At 37.0% G+C, this 17,639-nt stretch overlaps 3 protein-coding genes across 4 annotated transcripts; 2 read left to right on the plus strand and 1 right to left on the minus strand.

Moving 5' to 3' along the window:
• Positions 1-105: 105 nt before the first annotated feature.
• LOC105559531 (drosulfakinins) lies at positions 106-1,830 on the minus strand. The gene is made up of 3 exons (XM_012007890.1): positions 1,728-1,830; positions 831-960; positions 106-690 (listed from the first exon to the last, which is right to left on the minus strand). The coding sequence occupies exons 2-3, from the start codon at positions 956-958 to the stop codon at positions 510-512; spliced, it is 309 nt and encodes a 102-aa protein (XP_011863280.1). The 5' UTR covers positions 959-960; positions 1,728-1,830; the 3' UTR covers positions 106-509.
• A 403-nt stretch (positions 1,831-2,233) lies between these two features.
• LOC105559536 lies at positions 2,234-5,242 on the plus strand. Of its 2 annotated transcripts, none has more exons than XM_012007900.1 (3): positions 2,234-2,274; positions 3,013-3,156; positions 3,647-5,242. In XM_012007900.1, exons 1-3 carry the CDS (start codon positions 2,249-2,251, stop codon positions 4,410-4,412), a joined length of 936 nt encoding a protein of 311 aa, XP_011863290.1. In that variant the 5' UTR covers positions 2,234-2,248; the 3' UTR covers positions 4,413-5,242. The 2 variants fall into 2 exon arrangements, with proteins under 2 accessions (XP_011863290.1, XP_011863291.1); XM_012007901.1 differs by lacking the exon at positions 2,234-2,274 and adding an exon at positions 2,865-2,936.
• A 1,143-nt stretch (positions 5,243-6,385) lies between these two features.
• Positions 6,386-14,092, plus strand: LOC105559537 (tetraspanin-7-like). Its single transcript, XM_012007902.1, has 5 exons — positions 6,386-6,664; positions 8,943-9,131; positions 10,423-10,593; positions 10,816-10,947; positions 11,779-14,092. Exons 1-5 carry the CDS (start codon positions 6,587-6,589, stop codon positions 11,932-11,934), a joined length of 726 nt encoding a protein of 241 aa, XP_011863292.1. The 5' UTR covers positions 6,386-6,586; the 3' UTR covers positions 11,935-14,092.
• The last annotated feature ends 3,547 nt before the right edge of the window (positions 14,093-17,639 follow it).

Below are 17,639 nucleotides of genomic sequence, written 5' to 3' on the forward strand. Positions count from 1 at the left end.
TATTTTTAATAAATTGGGGATACTAAGAACAATATGTAAAATGAACGCAATGATTATTCCTTTATTCATAAAAATAAGATATGTACGAACTAACAGAACATTTTGTTGGCGAGTGGGAGCTGACTTTATTTCTGCACTTCATCGTGTCTCAGTTCCAATATATTTTAACTCACAAAAGATGTTATAATTTGTCAGATCTTTTCATAATGTTCGTTTAATTTTTCTCCATTTATAAATTCCATCTATTTTCACAATAAATAAAAGCTAACGTGTTGTTATCCTAATACAATATCGCGGCAAGCTACAGAATTAAATCCGAGATAGATTGCGTACTTTCGAAGAGCACAGATTAATTCGCGCGGCACCGAGATCAAAGATGAAGAAACTGGAGGAGGTAGAGAATAACGAGACACGATCGATAATAGCTGCAATGTAAAATATATTCTATCTACATCTAGCACGAGTGTGTGAACGATCTACGATGTAGAGAAACCCGGTGTGTTGGCGTTTTACTCGATATTTCTGCGGAATCGCGGATGCCCGTACTCTTCTTCGTCGCCGTTGGACCGCTTGCCGAATCTCATGTGACCGTAATCGTCCAGCTGCTGCCGCTTGCTTAGCCGCAAATTATCCTCGTCTTCACCGACGAGATCGTCCACCAGGTCCTTCACGAGACCTTCCACGGCGTATCTGCGGCGGAACACGCGAAATAGTTACTCACTGTTTAATTGTTCGATCCTTAACGAGGTCGAATTGCGCGCGAATTATCTCACTTTGTCGTCTACTTGTGATTTGCACGTATTTTCTTATATATATAACACAGCAATTACCCGCGGATATGTGGGCGATTTCCTAAATTGCGATGGACGCCGGTGATTAATCCAGGAGCTGCTTTACATCTTCCGCAGAACAGCCACATGATCGCGATCATGCAGGACAGCGCAAGAGTCAGATTCATGTCTACAATCATAATCGTCAATTTTTTACCTTAGAGCAAATCTTCGCCAAACAGATCGTCACATAGATCATCGAATACCATCGTCAAACATATGAATTTTTCCTTCTGACAGTAATAATGAGAGTTACGTAACGATGTGCTCTTCATTTATTATGAAATTCGTGAAATTCGTTCAATTAAATTCGTAAACCTGAAGCATAAATATTCTTAAAAACCGCTACAAGTCGAACTATCTGATTGTCATATATTCTAGAGTCTTAGTTTTACTTGGTTTATTTAATGATAACTGTAGAATTATTATACTTGTAGAATGTTACTAATGCACAGCAGAAATTTTGAAAACATGCGACTACGTTTTTATTTAAAAAAGTATATTTGATGTGCATCATACCTTAGTAGCACAATGCACCCTCCTTTAAACATGCATGTTCTCTGGGACGCAAACGCGAAGCAAGATTCGATAATATTAATTTTTTTAAATACAGGTAATACGTTTCTCAGTAGCACAGTGCATTGACCAAATTTTTGGTCTTTATCATTGGTTAAACATTGGCCCAATATTTGGTTGTATTGGGCGAATGTTTAGCCAATACACAGTGCTACTAGGGTTGACGATCGAACGATTTACAATGAGCTTGCACGAGAGATATAACGGAAAATGTCTGATCTGAGGATACACGAGCTTATCCGCGATATAAATTGCATAAAGAGAGTTTAATAAGGTACTTTTGAAGAATTTCTCCGAAACGTCTTAAGTATATCCGCTTACCTGCGCGTACCGGATGTCGGGGAAATCGGCCGAAGGAGTGTGCGATAAGCGCAGCGGTAGCTTTTTATAGCCGCGGCCGACTTCGTTCATCCTTCCCCCTCCTGGGGCTAAAAAAATCGCGCAGGGGTGAAAACGCGCGGGGGATGGCGTTGAATTTTAATTCGCGCACCGCCGCGAGTACTGATAAACAATTTTCTTCCGTCTCTCCGCGAGCCGCTTCCGCCACCGACCGCTCAGTATTCCGCGATGTTACGCGTCGATGATTGGCAGGGCACCAGCTAAACGCATTACCGATGTCACGTCTTGGCTTTTCTATTTCCTTTCTGTGGCGCTCGTGAGAAAAATCGGACGTTAAAATCCTTTTCAGCGAGAGGGAGTGTGGGCAGCATCCGCTGATAAGTAACGAGCGAACAAGCGTACTCTTCTGTCGGCCGCGAGTTATTTTTACATAGCTGCTTTTCTCGATTGTCTGATTAAAAAAGTGAATACACTGGCGAGAAGAATGGGCGGCGGCGAGGAGAATGAGTGCCATTGCTTACGATATTACGTAAGACGAAAGATTTTAGTGAAAGAGTTTTAAGTATCGTTTCGATAAACGATTCTAAAAATTTTTTTAAATATATATTGAGTTTAAATTTATCTACTGTTTCGAGACTGTTTCGTTTCTATCACATTGTATTCTAATTATAGATTTACTGGCATATTTTTCTATAATATAAGCACACAGCTGAAATTAATATTCGATGAAAATACGCTGAAGAGTATCTTCATTATCCATTTGCTCCTTAACAAATTTATTATTGTCTCGAACAAATAAGTGAAGGTAAAAAGTTTTAACAGAATAACTTTCTAAATAAATAATAAAATCTTTTCTTATAGTTCAGTTTCCAACTGACTTTAATCCTAGTGTTTTTAGCATTTTTACTTGTGAAAAGTTTTCACATTTTATTTTTACAAATTGAAATATCGCCACAATTGCCTACCGAAACTATTGTGCAATAAAGCTATTTATGTCGAGGCGGTGCATTAATTTTTCACGACGTGTTTCCAAGCAATGTAACTAGGCGCGGCGAAAACGTTGCACCATCATACAAGGTCACGGCCACAATCACCAATGGCTTCCGCGTTTGAGGTGCTTCCTGCTGGTCTTATAAATTGACTCTTTACCCGCCGGACCGAATCACTTTTACAGTTGTCCAATTACTAACTGTTAGTTCAGGCATCAATTAGCAACTCTTACACAAATAATAACTCCTCCAATTTTCATTCTCGTTTGCAACATCAGAATGACTACCATTGCGGAGAACAGGGAGACGTTGCTTCAAAGGGGCCTGTCGGAATGGTGGAGTGAGGAGACAGAGTACGTTTTCCAAAGGATCGAGAGATGGGCAGCCTTTGCACGTGGTTACAACCGTCTTCGATCGCAAAGGTAAGAAAGAGAGAGAGAGAGAGAGAGAGAGAGAGAGAGAGAGAGAGAGAGAGAGAGAGAGAGAGAAACGTTCATTAATGTGCATGATTGAAAAAAATCTTCTGAGGATTAAATAGCACATTTAAGGAGGATCGTGATCCAATTGAAAATAAAATTTACGAATTTATTTGCGGGGAAAAAATGAACAGCTAGACGCAAAGCACGCGAAACTTTCAATCTTGTCACCAGTGACAGATAACTTTTCTCTCTTCACTTTTATCTTAATCAGTTTTGCATTACAAATAAATTTTCTACGTCTCACAAGTACAAAAGTAAATATCTAAATAGAGAATTGTGTCCATTCATCCTCTTTCCCTGAAATAAATTCGCAAATATCGTCTTTAATTTGACCACACCTCCTGCCTCACCTTAATAAGGCGGGAGCGACTATACATAAATAATACGTACGCAAAAAAGAGAGATGTTTATAATTTAAACAAAAATAAATCAGGTGGTTCAAGAATCGGCAGACGATGCAAGAGTCCTGGAGCGCGGCCTCCAACGAAACCCCGCCGCGATTTCACGCTCTCAAACGATCCCGATGGAAATCGCGTCCGGAGGAGATCAAGATCAACTGCTGCGGCACCTTCAATTACCAATCGAACAGTAAGCTGGATAACAATTGTCTAGAAACGTACCGGTACGACCATAGCATCTACTTCAAGACTATCGGTGATATTAAAAGTGACAAGAGAGACCAAAATCGAAATCAGGACAGTGCGTCCGTGAGCAGCGAGGAGCAGATTGAGTGGGATGCCAACTCGCTCACCGATCCGATGTTTAATAAATTATCTTCCGAAGAGACTAACAATAATCCAGATACCGGAGGGGAAAAGGACAGAACGATGCAAAACACCTGGCCAATCGTGGATATATCAAAACTTAACTTAAATCTGATAGATAATCAAGGAAGAAACGAATGGCTTTCTTGTCCTGCTGATGAAAACAATCGTGGAGGAAATGAGAGACAGACGGAGAACAACAATGTGATCTTTTTGGATAATTTGAAGGATAAGATGGATAAGGAGGATCAGGAGGATCAGGAGGATGGATTAAACGGTCAGGAGAGATTTCGCTCGTTCCGAAAAACCAAACGATCATCCAAGAACCTGCGGCGATCATCAATCATCGGCGAAAACAACGTCGCTTGGCCGGGAGTACTTTTAAATTACACCAACAACTTTGACATTGCCAGCGACTCTTCGAAAGATCAATAAGAGTAAAATCCGTCGAGCGGAAAAACTTGCGCATAAATACGCGAGCGTTTCGATCAATAAATCGCCCAATAAAATATAATGTACTTGTATTGATGTGCTTTACCAATTGAAATACATATGTGTTTATTTTCTGATTACTAAAGTAAAACTACATTAGGTATTTAATTTCTCTTCTTTGTTTTTTCTATTAATTGTATTCGCACAAAAGTTTTTTCTTAAATATTTTGTCCTTCTATATCCAATTTTTCTTGAAAGAACATATCTAGTACAGGTGTCTGTATATAATATTATATAATTATTATATAACATCAAATTTAACCATTCAAAATAGAGGATGCAATAAATAACAAGTTTTCAAATTCTAATAAAATTGTATATTGTGAGTTTAGAAATATTTGAGTTATTAAATATTGGAAATAAAGTTCAAATATTAAAAAAATCTAATGTAACGAAACAAATATTGTAAATATATTTTTAAGTGAAAGGCACTTAAAGATGCCTTTTAGACATACGTGCTGTATGGGTAGTTTTTAAATTAAAGTTTATATAAACTCGTTTCAAATAAGTCTTATTTAATTGTAATGATATTGTCCGGAGATTTTGTAAATCCGGAATAAGTATACGCTTCATATTTATTTCACTGGAGGATAAGAATTAATAAAGGGTTAAATAAAGGGTAGACGTTACCGATTGTCGATGAAGAAACTTTCCAAAGTAAAAATATAACGACAGCAAATATAGTAATCTCCAATTCTGTAGAGCGAATGTTTTAGTAATAATTGTATATGTATAAACATAACAGTTATAAGTATTAAATATTTTGTAAATCATTGGTTTTTTTATAGCCTTATCTTAATATAATTTTGAATGACTAAAGAAATCGTATTACCTAAGAAAAAATCACGTAATTTTCCCTGTTTAAAATAATAGATAGAATATGATCAGATTACATTAGATTACATGCAATTTCAATGTAAATAAATACGAGTCTTATTAATTCCTAATATTTTAAGCAGAGTTATTTACAAAAGTAAACGCTATTTTCAAAAAATGTTAAAACTTTTCATTACTACATTTTATTGTTAGTTGAAAAGTAATTAATTTCATCTTTTTTAATTAAATAGTTAATTTCATAACTTTCATTTAACTTTTTCGTGAAATTATTTAACAATGTAGTAGCTCTTTGTTGGCAATTTCTATTTACTGATTCAATTATCTCTTGAACTCACACGTGAGGAATAAAAAATTAATTAAGAGAGAGAGAAAGAAAGAGAGAGAAAATGCTTTATGCGTTTTCTCCATCCTGAAAATTGTGTAATCGTGGAACAATGTGGCATTTTGAAGAACCTTATGAGAGTTTTCTTAAATTTCACCATACATTTTATTAGTAAAATGTATACTAAGTATAATTGCTAGTCAAACGTATGGTAAGATTTTTAAAAAACGCTCATAAAATTCTGCCTCACGATCACCTGACTTTCAGGAAAAATTTTAAGAGAAAATTCTCTCCGCGTACTACTACATTATTTATATCATCTATCATGTTCCAATTTAGTACAATTGAAGTTATTCTGGTCAAAAGCTATCATCCTAAATATCATATTCTTATTTTTATTAATGTAGAGTTCCAAACAAACGTTAAACAACCTCGTAAAGCCTTCCCAGGCTCATTTGTAGCATTTATCGGATATTTGTGCCATTTATATTGTATCGCTGGTTCATCAGCGGTTATTCCAATAAAAGAAATTATCGCCATAGCATTCAATATTTCAATGCGACGGATACGCCCAAGGAACGTCTCTCTCGGGGAAGAGAGAGCCTTTACGGCGGTATATTTGTCCGCCGGCTACGGTGTCCGCGGTACACTTGTTCCCGTTAACCATTTTCTCGTGAAGAATTGTTCCGATAAGGGGAGTTCCCACCATCGCCATCGCATCCACGCCGGGGTAGCGCGCATGCACCGGTTGAGAGAGGGGCAGGAGCCACGCACGCAACACGTAAGAGTGTATTCGCAAATCCTCTCGCAAATCGATCGCGCGAACTCCGCTCGTTGCTTGAGTGAAACCTGCTAGTGCGTAATAACCCACACCCCGTGTCGAGTAGGGTTTTGTCGCAGGTGAGTGAGAGGAAAGGAAGGCAAGACCCCACACACACACACACACACACACCTTAGGATGAGCAAGCGACTGGAGACCGTGGCCACGATGACCTGCATGAAGACCCTGTTGATGCTCTTCAATTTCATCTTCTGGGTAAGCGGAGACCTACGAGGCCTGAACATCGCCTACGTGACGATCGCGGAACCTCCTTATCGCGCACCCTGGTCCTACCCAACCGTTGCGCAATTGATTACAATATCGGATGTTAATTAATTTTGTTTAATTCCGCGGGGAAGTGTGCATACTGATGACGTATTGACAATGTCTCTGAGCTTTTCAATTCCTAACTGGGTCGAGTAACTGGGAAATGAGCGCCAGGTGGTAAATATGTGGCGGTGGATGAACGTGACCTTGAAACGTGAAGTTCAGACAGCACGAAACTCTAAAGGCTCATCAGTATCGTTATGATATCAAGAGTTGAGAATACTTGGAGACTTAGGATGCATTTAAGAATACAAAATTTATATAAAAGAATTGTAGGACGTCACGAAAGTGTGCGTGTATATTGTACAATAATGGAAATATACGGAACGTCACAAAGTGATAAAAATACGTATACATATAATATATGGGAGGAGAGAAATTTCTTTTAAAATTTACCCTGAAAATCATCGTCGCACAACGTGGCATTTTGAACAACTTTATGAAACTTTTTGAAATTTTACATTTTACTAGCAAAATGTATGGTAAAATTTAAAAAAAAACTCATAAGATTCTTCGAAATGCCATGTTGTCCCACGATTACGATTTTTAGGGTAAATTTTAAGAGAAAATTCTCTTCTCGTGTATCTATATTTGATTTTATATATATATTTTATATGTGTATATAGAGGAATTCTCTATAATGAGATAGGATTCTTCTAATACGGTTTTCAACGTTAAAATTCAATCACAAATCTTTTTTCGCAACGATTGCACGATCTAACAATGAATTTTCCATGAAACAGATCACTCCAAGGGCAATAAATTCACGGTGGAACCAACCGATGATGCCTATTAATTTAGCAGAAACTCCGCTGTCTCATATTAGGAGCCTACCTCATAATAAGAAACTTTTCTCTATAATTAAAATTGTATATTATGTAATTTGACTTGGCGGGAAGTATGTAACGTTGGGACAGTCTGTACATTTCCCCGGTTCGAATTTATCCTTGAACCTTCGAATCAGTTCAGAATTTTCGAGCGCGTTAATTACGCGGCTTATCTGCAGACCGCACGTTCATACATATGTGAGTACATATACGACTGTTATCGTGTCTAACATTAGTGACCGTTGCTACTCTTCAAACTAGCGTCCGCCTAAGTTACTGCATCATCAATCATTACGTTCATACGTTATTTCGCTCCAGATTATGCTCCAATAAAGGAGATATAGTAAGAGCTCCTGACACTTGCCTTAAATTTATCAGGAGCTTATACTCGCGTCAAAGACTAGTACTTTTCATAGCTTGTTTTTATATTTAAGACCGTCTTATATACAATCTTAAGATGTTATAAATAAATCAGAGCCGTATCAGCATCTTACTTCAAGACGGTCTTGAAATAAGAACGGACTATGAACATCGGCCGAAGGCTTAGGCCCGTATTCTAAATCCTCTTTTATCGAGCAAAGCGCCTCTAAAAGTGGCCAATCAGAAGGCTTATTAGCCACTTTTAGATTGTAAGTATACCAGATTGATTTTTAGGGAGTGTGGCCCGTATTCCGAACCCTCTTTTATCAATATAAGCGCCTGTGAAAGTGGCTTGTGGCCAATCAGAAAACTTCCCTAATAGCACAATATATTGGCGCAATATTGGGAAATAACGTAAATTCCCAATATTGGTCCAATATTGTAAGATGGACTTCTCTTATTTAGCCAATATGTTTATTTAGCAATATTGGTTTAATATTGTATCAATATTAGACCAATATTCTTATTACATTGTTAAATATTGGCCAATGTACTCCCAATATAAATCTAATATTATGTAATTATTATCGTACAATATTTACATTAATTTCACGGCCAATATTGGCTTTACGTTGGACAATATCGGCCCATTGGCATTTCTAATATGACCAACATTAGATCAATGTTTAGCCGAAGTACTGTGCTCCTAGGGTTATTAGCCACTTTTAGAGGCGCCTTTATTCATAAAAGAGGGTCCAGAGCACGTGCCATACTCCCTAAAAATCAATCGGTGACCATTCACTGTTTTCAGTGATAATCCACTGATTGACTTTTAGAGGGTAAATTTTTATTGAGACTAATCGTCGTGCGATCGTAGGCGTTTGTTTACACGTGCAGGCTCTTGTCACAATTTTTTTTAAAAGACCGAATTAACACGCCAATTAACGAGTGGCGTTAACTTGTGCTTATATGCTTCACAGGCGTCTGGGGTGCTGATGCTATGCATCGGCATATGGATGCGCATCCAGCTGCGGGATTACATGAACATGAGCGTGCAAGGCAGCGGGGCCGCTCTGCTGGCACTCGCGAGCTTAGGCGCGGTGCTGGCGGTCGCGGCGGTCCTCGCTTGTTGCTGCACCGCGCGCGGCCATCCTGCTCTGCTGTATCTGGTAGGTGTCAGATCTATTTTCGAGCTCGCGAGAATCCGAGATGAAGCCCCGCGTATGAATTCACGATGAATCGAAACCTGCGGAACATATCATATCGGAATAAATACACGTGTGTCTGCATTATGTACGTACACCCGCGCGTTCTACGTAAGATTATAAATAGAACTCCATCGTGGATTATAGATCACGAATTGAAGCGGACTTTGGGTCCCTCGGGAACGGTGGAATCAAGTTACACGCCGATACTCGATACGATATCATTACGCGAGGGGGAGTGTAGCCTCCCCTAAATTGCACTGGCGATCATTAGGAGCTCGAAAAGGACTTTATTTTTCAAAATTTTTTATGAATTAGTGCGCAAGTCTCTCACTCTCACCTGTGATTGGTTAATTTCTTACGGCTTACTCAAAGCGAGGCTGTAGACCACACTAATCCGCTCAAAATAAACTAATGCTTGTAAAGTATAAAGGGAAGTCCTTTTTAATTCGAAAAAGAGCTCAGAATTGGTCACGTAAAAGAGCAAGTTCTCTTTTCGACTCTTAGAAATGTTTTTAAAACGGAAACGGAATGGAAGAACAATTCATTTCATGATACGCGAATTGAGAGAGAATCTAAAAGGAAATTTGAAGGAATAAAGGACTAAGAGCCGTGACAGGGTGTTGGTGTCTAAATTTTTCATATTCTAAATTTATTGCGAAAAATGTTACCCCAGCCAGGGTTTGAACCTGGACCTCCCTCTCGCTAGGCGGGCGTCCCAACCAATTCGACCATCAAGGCATATGGAAATACTCATTGGATAAATAGTCTGATGTTGTTTCCCGAATGCCACCTATCGCGACAGTACTCGACAACGAGAACCGCGTGCCGACTTAAATCGCCAGTCTTAAAACACAGTACAATCATCATTGTAGGGACGATTGTACACTAACACCCTGTCACGGCTCTTAGTCCTTTATTCCTTCAAATTTGTGTTTATCACGTTTGAGCCATACGAATTTTATTAATCTAAAAGGAATTCTTTCTCAATCTTTCCCTCTATATATTAACCAAATCTATCCTAAATATATATGAAATCACAATTCTTGGAATCATCTAAAGTTGTTATATCGAGAGCGAGTATTGCTAGGTAAACCTTCGATTTAGGTAAAATAGGTATAGACGCAGGAGTTCGCGCGAATAGCCTTCCGGCTAGGCCAGTGACTTTATAGTAGATATCTTAAAATAAACACTTTCCTCGTTAAGGTCTCAAGAAGTAATTCTCTTCATTCGTTTTCTTTTTACCTTTGCAAAGTACGGCGCGTTCCTGGCCGTCGTGGCTCTGCTGGAACTCGGCGCGGGCGCGTCGGTCTACGCTTATCGCACGAGCCTGAACGAGGGATTCGATCAGGGTCTGAACGAGAGCATGGCAGCCTACGGGCAGGACAATTCCAAGAGCACTCACATCGATACGATGCAATCGACTGTGAGTATCCCTGTACGGCGATGCCATTCGCATTATCCCGATTGTTCTGCCAATCGAACGTCGATTATCCGAACTGATTGGAGGTCGGATGATCGAGTCGCGTTTCAATACACAGGAGGAGGACGAAGTAAGAGACAGGCGAAACCTACCCATTTTTCTTTCCCCGTGACACGTGGTTGCGTTACGCTCCGTTACTTGAAAAGCTCAATTGATCGATTACAGCTGCACTGCTGCGGCAACCGCGGGTACACCGATTGGCTCCACCTGGACCCGCCGAAGGACGTTCCCTATTCCTGCTGCAAGGTGCCCCAGGATAAGTGTGACCCGCTGGACGAAGAGGAAATTTACACCGAGGTTTATTCTCCATCTCTTATCTGCCTAAATCCCTGCAAGACAGCTTTTTCACTCACGCCAGTATATACATAAGGCACAAAATAGCAAGATATTAACATGTTGACTGTCATAGTGGTTATTCGACACTCGGCTTTTCAATAGTGCCTTCGTGGCGACCAACAAAGTTTTTTTGGCTTAAATGGGAATGATTTCGATCAAGCGCGCGTCTTACCACTTCGGTTTTAATTGATGATTTTGGCACAAAAGTGAGATAAGAAGTCACAATACAAGGTCCACTTGCAATATGAAGTCACATCTGTACATCGGACCTTGTATCCACCCAAATGGCACGAGTGGTCGTAATGAACTTGAAAATGATTCACTTTAGATTAGCACAGTTTACAAAAACTAAAAGCACGATCTAATTAAATCTAACATAAGACTGTTTCGAATCATAGCCGTAAAGTAAAAAGTGTACGATTCAATACGCGGTTCAATACTACCTGGAGGTATAATTTTATTTAATCGTTATACAATACTCTGTCATTATATACTTAATGAAAATTCTACCGTAGCGTACACGACAAAACTTGCCGGGCAGACAACACGTTGAGCAGTTTTCACGTACCGATTGACTGTCGCAATTATGAAAATTGTGCGTTAATTACAATCCGCAGTAGAAGCTAAAAGGGGGATGACGAATGCAGTAAAAGTTCAAATAGGGTATAGCAAGTGAAGAAGATAGGAAAAAACTGATAGATTCAATTCCTATTTCCTATATCAGTTTTTTTTCGATTCTTCTCGATTTCTGTTCTCCCGATTTCTACAATTCTTTACCGTTCCTTTCCTCAGGGATGCTACAATCTCGTGCTGGACTTCATAAATAGCAACATCGGTCTGGTGGCCGGTACGGCGATCGGCGTAGCCTTTTTCCCACTGGTCGGTATCTTCTTAGCGTGCTGCCTAGCCAGCAACATCAATAAGGCCGAGTACGAGCAGGTCGCTTAGGCACGGTACTTGCGTAAGCAGCAACGACGGTCCTACCAGAAGACGAAACCTGCATCGCTGGCGCTAACGTTAACATACATGATTTAATGGGAACACAGAAATGATCTCGATCGAGGCAAGCGCGTCTTACCATTTCGGTTTTAATGGATGATTTTGGTACAAAAACGTGATAAAAATTCACAATACAAGGTCCACTTGTAATATGAAGTCACATCTATACATTGGACCTTGTATCTGCCCAAATAGCACATGTGATCGTAATGAACTTAAAAATGATTCACTTTTTAAAAGTCTTCATGAGTTAGGGGAATTTACTCAAAATGAACTCCAAAAGAATTTCTCACCGGTGCGAATTCTTATAGAGCGTAAAAAGATTTCCGTCTGTATTAAAAAAGAGCTCAGAATGGATGACATAAAAGCGAATTTGTTTTTAACCAAGAATGTTTTCGGAGCAAAAATGGGGTGGAAAATGAATTTATTTCATGATTCGTAAATTCAAAAGGAAGTTTTTTTTTTTAGATTCTCTGTGCTATCTGGGGAATTGTGTATTTACGAGTACATTATTCTTGCGTCAAGCCTTTTAATTTTTATTTAAGCGCTCACTTAAAATTCACACCCATGTTTTCTGATTATGAATAATTCTAATCAAAATGAATACAAATCGATTTTGTTATATCGAGTTATGTTCACGTGATATCGTTATATAAGATATTACATTTCTTCATACATTTGAAAATTAAATGAAGATCATCTTAAAAAAAAATTGCACTTCATATAACAATTAAAAATAACATATACGGATCTTGATATGCTACTTATGTTCTTCTAAGCAACACGTCTATAAGTTAGCAACAAATTAGTAGAGGAGAATAAGAAAGCGAAACATACTAGTTTGGAACTAATCGTCTCTTTCGTTTGGATTTTTTACTTCGAAATATGGTAGTGAAGAAAATGTATAGTATGATTTACGAAAAAAATGCAAAGTTAAAGAGTGTACGATATTTAAATCGTTGAATACATAACGACGACATGTTCCTTTATACGAGAGGATTAATTATTATAACATTATAGAAAGATTAGCATTTTTATGGGTCGTCAATAAAAATATAAACTTGATTATCTTTTCTCTCTTGTATCTTTGAAACTGTCTAATCGCGTTCACTATTTACACCGTACGAACTGAATAAATTTCTATCTGAATAAACCGAGTTCTAAAACTCGGTGAAAGTCAATGATATATACATACATATATCCAGAGAGAAATGCGCGATGATCACGTTTCGTCACTGTGTGATTGCATATTCCAATTTCAATTTAATGCTTTTTGTAAAGAACATTACGCGAGTAACATTACATAAGCGTAAGATGCACACTGAGAAGAAAAAGTTATTGAAACGACTAAATACGTTTAGTCGGCAGTATTTCTTTAGTTCAAATGTATATGGTTTTTTTTTAAGTTAAACATACAGTGCTGTATCGAAACATATATTTTTATGAATTGACGAATATTTTTCGCGAATTGATAAATATTTGCTTGGCAGCCCGTGATCGCCGCATATAGCTGAATTAAGAAATATTTCTTGATTTAACACTTTTTCTTCTCAGCGTACACAAATGATGTACAAATATGTCGAGTTTTATTACTATAATGTTATTAGAAGGTAATATTTTTCTGTATCATCACATGAACGACACCTGAACAGCATTTTTGTATGCATTTCTGAGAACATAGTACGTCAATTTAACGCTACATGGCATCATTTTTCTATCTGGGTATATACACATATATATATGTGTGTGTGTGTGTGTATATATATATGTATATATGAAGATAGAACAAAATGCAAGAGATATGTCGATAATGTGAATTGTTATTTTTATCAATGGAATCACAACGCGAAGAATAGTTTGCGATAGAGTTTATTTCGCGAATACCTGCTTATGACAACGATGGTGCGAAAAGTAAAACAAACCTCTACATTTTTTGATATCGTCCTATGAATCTTTAGATGTGGCCAACCGACTTTTTCTTCTCGGATCTTGATCTCTTACAAAAAACCTCTTATTCCATAAATTTTTAAATCCATTAAATTCTGTATGTACATTCTTAAATCTTCCATACATTTTTTGATCCACTAAAATGCATTTTCCAAACAACTACATATTCTGTGTATTATATAGAACCACATATACTATCTTATGCGGCGTTCGCCTTAAATACTTAATCGCGATGGATTTGAAATGCGCGGCCATTCTTATTTCACATAAGTTGACTTCCATTTAATATTGAACGAGCGAAACTTGACATCAGACAATCAGCTTAGTCAGCGCTAAAACAGAAATAAAATTCAGTTTTGAGTTTTCATTGAACAAAAATAGCAGAGCAAACAAACATTACTTTATAATGTAGAAACTGTTGCTTTATATGTTTTATTAGATAGAACCTTAGAATTAATTTAATTTTGTTAATACAAATAATTAATTTAACTTTAGTTTCAACTTTTCCGCTGCGAAATTAACAAATAAATGTACATAATGAAAAGAAATAATAAATGAAAGGATAAATGTAACGAGACGTAACTTATGAGTGTATTTACTATCGTCTCAAGTAAGTGGCAAGACATAAATACACACTGGTTTATGAGGGCGTAAATATTATATTATGCTGTTCGAGTCAAGTGTGGTCATTCACATATTAATATTATAGATAAACTCTCTATACGAAATAATTATATAACGCAACAATTGTTTATTTTTATACAACTGATTTGTTTTCTAATTAAAATCAATTATTGGGAAAGTCAATTTACTAATTTGAACAGATATAACGGCAGAAATTTGTCCAATTTATTCGTAAGAATAATTGAAAAAAAATCGTTTCAAACAATATAAAATTTCTACAGAGATTCAAACAGAAAGATTAAAAACGTCGCAAAAATTTATGAGGTTTATTGATACATCTTCGATATTTTTCAAATCTTTCTGCTTTTTGAACTCCTTAAATTAAAAGTTTAAAAAGTGTTAAAAAATGTCTAAAAAATGAGATACTAGATATTTTTTAAACTTTTGTATCGTTTACTTTAGCCTGTAGCGTCGAAATGTTTTACTGACCCACTTGTCCTTTTTTTATCACTTACTCAAGAATGATTCCAGTGAAACGTTATACGACATTACCTATCGAAAGCAGTATCGAAGTTTATTACTGAGACAGCCTTTAAGTATCCCATAAAGTTTTTATATACAAAAAAAATTGTTGCGAGCAAGAATTTGTTACAAATTGCATAAAACGTTTGCATAAGCGATTGTGGTTGTACGTAAACATTTAAGTTCTAGGGGAAAGTTGAAGACGTAATGTCCTATTGCAAGAAAAGTATTCGATTATCAAGTACATTGTCACAGACGATCTTCGTCAAAGTTGAAATTTACATAACAGTAACTGTGTTACATTATGGGGAAAGCTTTTACATACAACATATTATATACCATAAGAGTTTCGTACGTAAAATACAAATGAAACTCTTACGGAGTATACATACATATACATATATATATATATACCTATATGTATATGTAAATGTATACATTCATTTATTTATTATAGAAATATATATAAATTATACTCATGTGTGTGTACAAAGTGAGACACTTGACTTGGTTATTTTTGTAAGCATTTACATTTTTATCAGGAATAAATTAAAAATCATGTTGAAGCTGCTTCACCTTGAAAAGAACCTTATTTTTTGTTACAATGTCCTGCACAAATAGATATTAAAATTCGATGTAATCGTTGACGTTTTATTTACTGTAATTAATATTAACATACTCAAATAAGATTGAGCAAAGATAAGCGAGTTAATGGTCTAACTTTTGTACCATATAAATGTTAAGAAAGATATATTATTGGATAAAAATACTTTATTGTTTTATAGACTAATCCACCTTTATTATACGTAAAAAAAAGAGAGGTCTAATGTATAAGCCTTATTTACAAATATTTCCAAACAATTATCTATATGCGATGTCGAGGCTGTATCGAGGATGTGTTGCGCGTTGAGCAAACTCGTACCCGAATCGATATATTTGATTGTTTACAATGTTATGGCTTTTACGTACGTTTATTGTATATCGAAGAACAAGTGCACTTTGTGCACAAGTTCTGAGCCTTAAATAAAAGTCAATGAAACATCATTCTCCCACTTATTGCCCAATAAAAATAAATCCTCATTCAACAAAGTCTTATATATTATTATAAGATAATTATTATATTATATATTCTTACATTATAAAACAAGAATATTTTCTGTCTGTCCTTATTTTTGTTTTCATCTTTCATGCGAGCCATTAGTATTAGAGGAAAGTCCTCTATTATGAGTCTAATATGAGATAAATTTTCAACGTCCAAATTCAATCACAAGTCTTTTCTCGCAACGATTACACGATCTAACAATCAATTTTCCGCTAAACAGATTTCGCCCCACGGGCAATAAATTCATGGTGGAATCAACAGATGATGTCTATTAATTTAACTGAAACTCCGCTCCTCTATGAGATAGGATTCTAATGGGAGATAGCAGGTTTTCAACGTCAAAATTCATGACAAATCTTTTCTCGCAACGATTACGCGATCTAACAATCAATTTTCCACTAAACAGAAGAACGAACCCTACAAGAAGTTGAGCCGGAAAGAACGAATCCAGAGAATCAGGCTGTTCTCGCCATTCTCTGCGAACAGCTGACGAGTACGTCGACAGTGCCGTCAGCTGTCGCGACTCACGTGTGGAAGTGTGGCGAAACGTGTGGTGGAAGAGAGGTTGAAATCGTCCGATGAGTCACCTGAAGATATTTTACTAATGAAAATATAATACAATTTCAATTAACTGACTCCATTTCGCTGCATCAACATTTCAGTAAGAAATTATTTCCAAAATCGTTCGTTGAAAAGTGGCACCATTTTTAACTAAATCCATCAAATTTCTGCACGTCCAATGTCCCTTTTTTTATTACTTTTCGATAGCAGTCTTTGACTTTCCTAACGTTTCACAGAATTTGAATTTTTTAAATCACTGCAAAGTAAATCTTGATGCCGATCATTTTATGACGTAGTTTTCATAATTTTAACGTCACATTGGTGTTTTTGTGAGCCACAAAATGAACGGAACTCGGTTCTCGCAATACAGAAAAGAGAATTTCTCTTTAATATAAAACGTTTCGACCCTTCTTCGGGTCTTCCTCAGCAAGACTACAAAGAAATCAGCGAAAGTATACAAGATGAAAACACAGTACAACTTATGTAAAGAATGATATAACAAAAATCAGTTACCTCGTTTAGAACGAACAGGGTTTAACGTAGGAGGTCAGGGCATCAAGTGATTTCAGAATCATCTCTCTATATGTGTTAATACCATTTTGTGATTAACTCGTACTACTTGGTCCAATTGGTGAAGGGACGTCCAGGCTCAAACCCCGGCTGAGGTGATGTTCTAACTTCTATTCGACTCTTCGTCAATCTCGTAGTATCTTCAGTGACACATTTTCCATCGAGGTACCGAAAGGACCACAGATGTGGGAACAGACAAGCGACGCGGAGCGTGCTTCGGGCTGCGAGAGAATGGCCGCGTTCAGCAGACACAACTGTTGAGTGAGCGATCAGTATGATTGGCTAATACTTTTAGATCCAGCCAATCACGTTAAGAAATCATTGAGCG

Source organism: Vollenhovia emeryi, unplaced genomic scaffold (genome assembly GCF_000949405.1).
Source record: "Vollenhovia emeryi isolate VEMERY1.0 unplaced genomic scaffold, V.emery_V1.0 DF939265.1, whole genome shotgun sequence".
Classification (NCBI taxonomy): Eukaryota; Metazoa; Arthropoda; class Insecta; order Hymenoptera; family Formicidae; genus Vollenhovia; species Vollenhovia emeryi.